Genomic DNA, 7,500 nt, shown 5'->3' on the forward strand with positions numbered 1-7,500 from the left:
TATTCTCCCAGAGGATCAGGCTTATGTAATCTACTCTCTTCCTCGCTCTCTCTATCTCTCTCTTACTCCCTCCCTCCCTCCCTCCTTCCTTCCCTCCCTCTCTCTCTTTCTTTTTTCTTTCTTTACATCTTACTCCACATCTCTCTTTCTCACCCTCTCCATTTCTCAGCATCCAGCGAACTTGAACTCGGAGAGGAAGCGAACAGCCCACTTCCTATCGTCATGGTAACAGCATATGAATGTGCTGGGCTAGAGCAAGGGGCTGTGTGAGTGAGTGAGAGATAGAGAAATAACAGGAGAGAGGGAGAGAGAGAGAGAGAGAGAGAGAGAGAGAGAGGGAGAGAGAGAGAGGGATAGAGTGCAGAGCTGAGCATGTTTGTGTGTGTGTGAGAGAGTGTGTCCGTGAGAGAACTGCATCAGAAGGCACATTTTGAGTCTCCGTGGCCAGCAGCAAGGTAGGGTCGACAGGGGGGCTCGCTGGTGTGTCGAGAAACACAGCCATTGGTGTTTGCTGTCGTTCGATTTGTCCTTGTTGTTACTCGATGGCTCGTCTCTTTGAACCCTGTCAGATATGCCTCTGATGCCTCTCTGCATCAAATCTGTCTATTTTCGGTCCCCGCTTGGCACTTGAGTTGGACTCAGAGATTTTTTTTTCCTGTTGCATTTTCCCTCTTTTCACGTCCAGTGGATTTGCATCTGTGTGCTCTGCGCTTGTTTATTCTCGCTGTCGGTTCTCGTGTTCATGTGTTGATTTTCAGGTTTGTTTCCAAATGATGTCATTGTTTTCATGATGTCATCTAGATATGTTTCTTCGGTGTCCCTTAACTTTAAATGCCATGTTAACTCGTCAGCTGCGATGCTGCCATGAAATTGCTTTCAGAAATGTGTAGGCAAATAGCTTAGCCACAGGTGATTTGGATTTCATTAGGATGAATATATGCTTATGCCTGGATGTAATAAAGTGGCTGATCTGCCATTGCTGTTCTGCCACTGCTTTAAGTTGATCTTTTTATTTGGGAAGGGGAGGGGGGTCGTTTGCCGCTATTCTATTTATGCAGATATTTTTTAATCTCTGCTCAATCTTCAGAAGTACCTTACTCATAAATACCTGGTATGCTGATAATATGCATGAATTGTGAGGTAGTCTATTCTGGGAAGCATCTCAAATGATGTGGGTAGGCAAGGCAGTAAAAATTTTAAGCAGGGGCATACATTATTCCTCCATTTTTAGAAAAGTGTGTGTGTGTGTGTGTGTGTGTGTATGTGTGTGTCTGTGTGTTTGTGTGTGTGTGTGTGTGTGTGCGTGTGTGTGTATGTGTGTGTGTGTGTGTGTGTGTGTGTATGTGTGTGTTTTAGTGTGTGTGTGAGTGTGTGTGTGTATGTGCGTGTATGTGTGTGTGTGTGTGTGCGTGTGTGTGTGAGAGTGTGTGCGTGTGTGTGTGAGAGTGTGTGTGTGTGTGTGTGTGTGTGTGTGTGCGTGTGTGTGTGAGAGTGTGTGTGTGTGTGTGTGTGTGTGTGTGTGTGGCTGTCTCTCTGTGCGCTAATATGTGTGCAGATCTCCATCTCAAGTAAGAGCTCTGTGTTATCCCCGTCCATCCTCTGGCTGCCTCCATAGTGTGTGTGTCCCCTCGGGGATCTCTTCGGAGCGAAACACTACTAAAGCTGACCCACCCCTCTCTCAGTTCTCACTACTCCCAATTCCTCCCGGGGGACTTCACTTGCTTTTGATTGGGGGTCCATTGAGATGTGTGATTTTTCTTTCTTTCTGAGTTTAGTTGAAACTCCCACTGTCTGCTTCAGTGGTCTGTGAAGTTGCCTTGTGCTTTGGGCTTCTCAGTGTTTGTTTTAAACTCTTAAAGCCGCTCGCTGTCTCTCGGCAGAGGAACGCTGCTAAAACACACAGATGTTCATATGGGTTGGCTGTCACATTCTCAAACTGAATGTAGGATAATAGTCAGATCAAGCTGGCAATTGCATTATACTCTGGCAGGCTTATGGCGGAAGTGCTGAATTGTTTGTTCTTGTACGCTGTGCTCAAGACATCTTGTCACTTTATTCAGATGGTATTTAAAAAGTTGAAAAAATGCTGAATGTAATATCTTTACAAATGATTGTCACTTACGTCTGGAAACCATCTTACCTCATCATACTTATATTTTTTTACATATGTCCATGTGTGTTACATATACCGGTATGTGTCTGTGTGTGTGTGTGTGTGTGTGTTTCTGTCTTTTTGTGAGCACATGTGTATGTTTGCATTTCTGTTGAATGGAACAAAAAAGCGACACATAACTGAACCAAAAGAGGAAATGACTGGGCATTGTGTAGTTCGAGGGAGGGGAAGAGGGCGAGGAGTTCACCAGAGAGTGAGTTCAGGAAATGTACAATATAAGCAGTTCTGAGATAATGAATACCAAAAAAAATGGATTAGATTTGATAATAACCATGGTAAAAAAATAACTAAAAAAGAAGGAATGTAGAAATATTCTACTCTTTAATATGTGCTGTACATCGTCCTCATTGGCCAATCTTTAAACATATTTCGCTTTGGAGACACATGTCCTGTAACCACAGATGGTTAATCAACTGTTCTGAGGATCTTTGCTGTAACTCAACCAGCTTTAGTTATTTTACACAGCATGCATAATTATCTGCAATGGGCCATAAGTTATGTAATACCATTTGATACTGAATAGTAAAAGTAAGAGCAGACCAAAATAGGTTTTGCTGGCACAACTTGATTGCAGTTAGCAGATGGAGTTGGATTCCCACACTTGCCATATTGCCACATGTGAGATATTTTGACATCCTTTCCATCCTGTACGTTTTAGTTTCTTAACTGCAGGCCGAGTACAATTTCTTCCTGTACCTTGAATTGGCATTTCACTTTTCCTTTGTGCAATATCCTTCTTCTTTTGGTTCAACATTTCCTCACTAAATATGGCTTGCGGCACTCTGAATTCTCAAGATTCCTCCCTATCTCTCCCTCTCTCTCTCTCTCTGGATGCACAGGTAACTGTTACCATAGTGAACACCCACTCATATGTCAGACACACAGAGAGGGGCGGACATGCTCTCTCATTTGTTGCCTGTAATTCAGCCAACTGTGGCAGTTACGCACGCTGCATTGCTGTACTGATAACAACATTGACCGATTTGAAAAGCTACAGTCACATGTTGTGCTGCATCACCTCCCACCTCCAGGTCTAAATTTGTACATGCCTGCAGTCTGTTCTCAATGGCAACACAAATACACATTAAATATGGATATATTGTATGCTACCACATGTCAAACCTGACATGCTCCAACTAACAACAGATGTTTGGATGATATTAGTAAAATATGTAAAAACAGAAGTATCCATAATTAATAATGAAGAATTCTTCTGCAGGTAAACTGCTCATGTGGTTAAGTACAGAGGGATAACCCTAACATTTCAGGCCTCTCACCTCTCTGTGCAGACATCATATGCAAGGTCTTTTCAAGCTTTCATCTGTTGTGTGAGACAGCCATCAAAATATTGTCATGTTTGCAGCGAGAGTGTCTGTGTGAACTGCCACTCATTTCTCTCTCTCATTTTCTTGATCTCAGATACCCTTCAAGTGAGAGCCGGATGAAGATTACACACTCAGAGATGGAACAGACAGACACAGGCTCCCACTAAGAGGCTCGTCTGTCAGGTACTCGTCGTTATTCCCTTTGGCTCGGTGGACACACCTAACGCGTTCCAGAGCCTGTCCATGGACCACACTGGCCTGTTCTGTGCGACTGCGACCCAGTCCTGGAATGGACCCAAAGGCTCAACATTCTCCCCTGACTGGAAAGATTCGCTGACCTTCCTGACGCCCGACGTCATCAAGCCTCCACTGCCAGCCAACCAGCCCATGATGGCAGGTCTCCATCACCCGCACGGAGTGTTCGTCTCGGCCTCTGGGCCCAGAGTGGGGCCCATGGATCAGAACCAAGTTGCCGCCATCATGATCGAGCAGAGCTACGCCACAGTGCAGAAGGATCGGCGGGGCAGACCACTCAGTGCCATTGACCCCCACAGGCGTTCCCAGTCGCTGTGTGCGGCCGCCGCCGCTGTGGCTGCCCCTGATACCGACCTGGTGACCTTGCGGCGCAGGTGTGAGAGCTATGCCATGGCGTACCCAAGCAGCAGCTCGGACGACAGTGGCAGCGACAGCGCCTCCACTAGGAAGGGCGAACTTCTGCTGCCGGATGCCGTCCCCCGGCCCCGGGCCCGCAGTATAATCCTGCGGAAGCCCAAGCAGAGGCCGGAGCCACCGTTGCGCACCGTCTCCCTGGGCAAGACTGGTGAACGCCGCTGCCAAAGCCTTTACATCCCCCGGGACCTGCACAGCACCCTGCTGCCCGATCTCATCCCCATAGGCACCAAGCTGGAGGATGGCGAGCAGCGCCCCCTGCCTGTGGACAGTGTTGCTGTCGCTAAGCTGAAGACCTCGGTGTCTGTGTCTGCGTCGTCTATGCACTCGAGACCTCTGAACGAGCTGAGGTCCAGTGAGCCGTGCAAGTCCCAGCCGGGCTCCGTTCCGCCGCCGCCGCCACCGGGTGTTACTGGTAGCGAGACGGCCAAGACCCCGAGCAGCTCGGACTCCCTCACCTCCCCGACCTCCTCCTCCCGTTCGTCCCCTTCGCAACCGCCCGCCACATCCCCCTCCAAGCCTACCGGCTCCACATCGCCTTCCAGCGGCTACTCCAGCCAGTGTGAGACGCCCACCAGCTCTGTGCGGACGGCGGCCATCTTCGGTCCGTCCCCGATGGGCTGCCGGATGCGGCCTAAGCCTGCGGGCCAAAAGTCCAGGGCCAGCAGGGTGAGGCTGTCCCTGCAGCTGCCCGAGACAACAGCCCCGCCCGCCGTGGACGAGTCCGCTGACCCAGTCAAGCCTAGCCGGCGGTACTCTGACTCCTCGGCCACAGTCAAGACCAAGCAACGGTGCCTGAGCATGCTGCTACCAGTGGTGACCCAGGAGGACCTCATGAACGTGCGCCTGCGCTCCGTCTCCAGCTCCGACAACGAGGGCGGCCGCTATGAGGGCTTCGCTGAGGCCATCGCTGAGGAGGCGGAGAGAGACACCCCAACTCCTTCCATCGAGAGCCCCAAGAACAAGCCGCCGGTTGCGCCCAAACCTGCAGCGTCCACATGGCAGCCGGTCGTGACAGCTCAAAAGGACCAGCCAGAGACCCGGGAGCCCCAACAACACAACGGCCCAGAGAGGCGACGTGCTCCAATCCCCAAACCCAAGAGGTCTTCCCTCTCGCTGTCAGGCAGCGGCAGTGTGGAGCACCACACCCAGCCGAACCTCGGCAGGTCGCTCTCCACCAGCGTCTCGGAAACACAACTCCCAAGCAACACCTTCCTGAGACAAAACACAGACTCTTATTTATGTGATCCTAATGACAAGCGCAGAATGGGGCCACCCCAAGTTGCCAAGAAACCTGAGGTGCTCATACTGCCCAACGGCCACGGTGTCTGTAACAGGGATGGGATGACCGGCCACATACCAGTACATGCCACTCAAGACCAGAGACTGGTTAATGGTGGAAACATTGCAATGCAACATTATATGTCTACAGGACACAGGCATGGCAAATACAATACCATGGGTAAGGCACAGCGTGCAGAGTACACACTGTCTGTCGTTGACAGCTCTAGTCTAAGGTGTTGATGATTAATGAAACACTCCCTTTGCATACTAGGGAGAAACCCATCAAGTGAGAGATATCAGCATGGAGTTTCAGACCCACGCATGATGCAGGGGTTTGAAGAGGGGCAAGATGAGGTGTTTGCCAGTAAGACAACATCTCGTACAACTGAGGACCTGTTCACCATCATCCACAGGTGAGCTTTAACTTTTCACAAACAAAAGAAACTGAAACAAAAATAAAAAAGACAGAAAATCTTGAAATATCACAAATGTCCAAGAATTATCAATAATTTTCCCCATGTGATGCTTTTGTATTTGCATACTTAGCAGTTTTCAGGTATTTATATTGCAACGCCAGTCCTTAAAATATTGCAATACCAAAAAAGCGCTGTCTTAGCAAGTCAAGCTAATGCCTCGTCACAATCCTTTCACACTCACAGGTCAAAGAGGAAGCTCCTGGGGCGCAAGGACTCCTTCGAGGGCCGTCCGAGTGATATGGGCATGCTGACCATGGGGGGCACCCCTCGGGCCTCCTCCCAGAACGACAGCTTCATGGCCCTGCTGCGGAGGACCCGGAGTGCCAAGGCGGCCCCCGGTGGACGCATCTCCGCCACAGAGCTCCTGAAGAGTTCCAAGCCCACCACCGCCAGCGGTCAGCCCTACGACGCCACGCGGCCATGAAGGGACCACACACCTCTAAAACGTCTCAGCCCCACTTTATATTAAGTGTGCCTATCAGAGTGATCTTACATGAATAAATAATAGCACTGTGCACTTTTCCTGTAAGTATATATAATTACATGTTGTTATCCCAAACCCAAAATATCACCCTCCTTATCCACAGTTCAGCCTGTAATTGCATGTATTTATATGGAAAGCACATAAAACTCATTAGTTAAAAAATATGTACATAGAACCTACGTACACTTCATCTAAAGTGGGGCATTTTTTTTCCATTTGTTTTTGTTTGGCTTGTTTGTTTTGTCTGGTAATTTCTTATTGTGTTTTGACTATGTGAATTAACAACAAAGTTATGTGTCATGATGTTGCACATTTTCAAGTGTATGAAAAACGCCATAAAACATAACAGAACACAACTTCAAGGCCGAAACAATGCCACAGTACAAAAAATATAGTGTTTTTGTTGTTGTGGTTGCTGTTGTTGTCGTGTGCCTTGCCTGAGAGTTGCTCACCTGTGAATGCCAAGGATGTTTGCTTCGGAGTGAATGGCCTGTAAATAGCTTCTATCTACGACTGCACTGTGGCTCAGTAATTTGATTCACCAAAGGGGAAATGTATCAGCACTTTACATTAACCTTCCATTAAAGATACAGCCCGCCATTCTGGAAAAAGAGTGTTGATATTTGCCAGCCAATGACATCCTAGCCTTTCCCCCAGTGCTCCTGAGGCACTGTGTCGGTTGGAACAGTTAAGAGCAGCAGGACTGTGTGTGTATGAACACCAGTGGTTGGGATGGACAGCCCGTGAGACAAAAAAATAAAGTTGTGTGTGATGAATTAGAATTGCGGACTGCACCTTTAATTAACATTAATTCAATGCAGGAGTTAGAACTTATTAAGTATTAACACCATCGATGATTACCCAGTTTGTTGGTTTCTGCTGATGTTTGAGGTTTGTTCATGATAGCTAATAAGCTGAACAACGTAATTCATTTTATATTTTCAATGTTTCATTAATTAAGACTTTGAATATGACGTCTAATTTATGTCCTAAATTACCGGTGATCATACATTTCAGCTTTTAATGTTAGCCTACATACAATTAACTGATTCTAATGTTCATGGTTTATTTAACAGTCAATTATGCATT

At 47.8% G+C, this 7,500-nt stretch overlaps 1 protein-coding gene across 2 annotated transcripts in view; it reads left to right on the forward strand.

Annotated features, from left to right (window-relative positions):
• Positions 1-342: 342 nt before the first annotated feature.
• Positions 343-7,500, forward strand: part of LOC143112366 (NHS-like protein 2) — a 7,546-nt gene continuing 388 nt past the window's right edge. Inside the window, exons 1-4 of one of the 2 annotated variants that reach the window (XM_076274636.1) lie at positions 343-455; positions 3,593-5,629; positions 5,723-5,864; positions 6,111-7,500. The exon at positions 6,111-7,500 is cut by the window's right edge and continues 388 nt beyond it. In XM_076274636.1, coding sequence (XP_076130751.1) covers positions 3,742-5,629; positions 5,723-5,864; positions 6,111-6,351 — 2,271 coding nt within the window. In that variant the 5' untranslated portion in view covers positions 343-455; positions 3,593-3,741 and the 3' untranslated portion in view covers positions 6,352-7,500. Of the gene's footprint in view, positions 456-3,400; positions 5,630-5,722; positions 5,865-6,110 lie in introns of those variants that run through there. The other variant, XM_076274637.1, reaches the window with a different exon arrangement.

The sequence above is a fragment of the Alosa pseudoharengus genome, unplaced genomic scaffold, assembly GCF_046254945.1.
Source record: "Alosa pseudoharengus isolate Yale_2024_CS ecotype anadromous, Long Island Sound unplaced genomic scaffold, YU_APseudo_1.1 YU_APseudo_1.1_scf_8, whole genome shotgun sequence".
Classification (NCBI taxonomy): Eukaryota; Metazoa; Chordata; class Actinopteri; order Clupeiformes; family Clupeidae; genus Alosa; species Alosa pseudoharengus.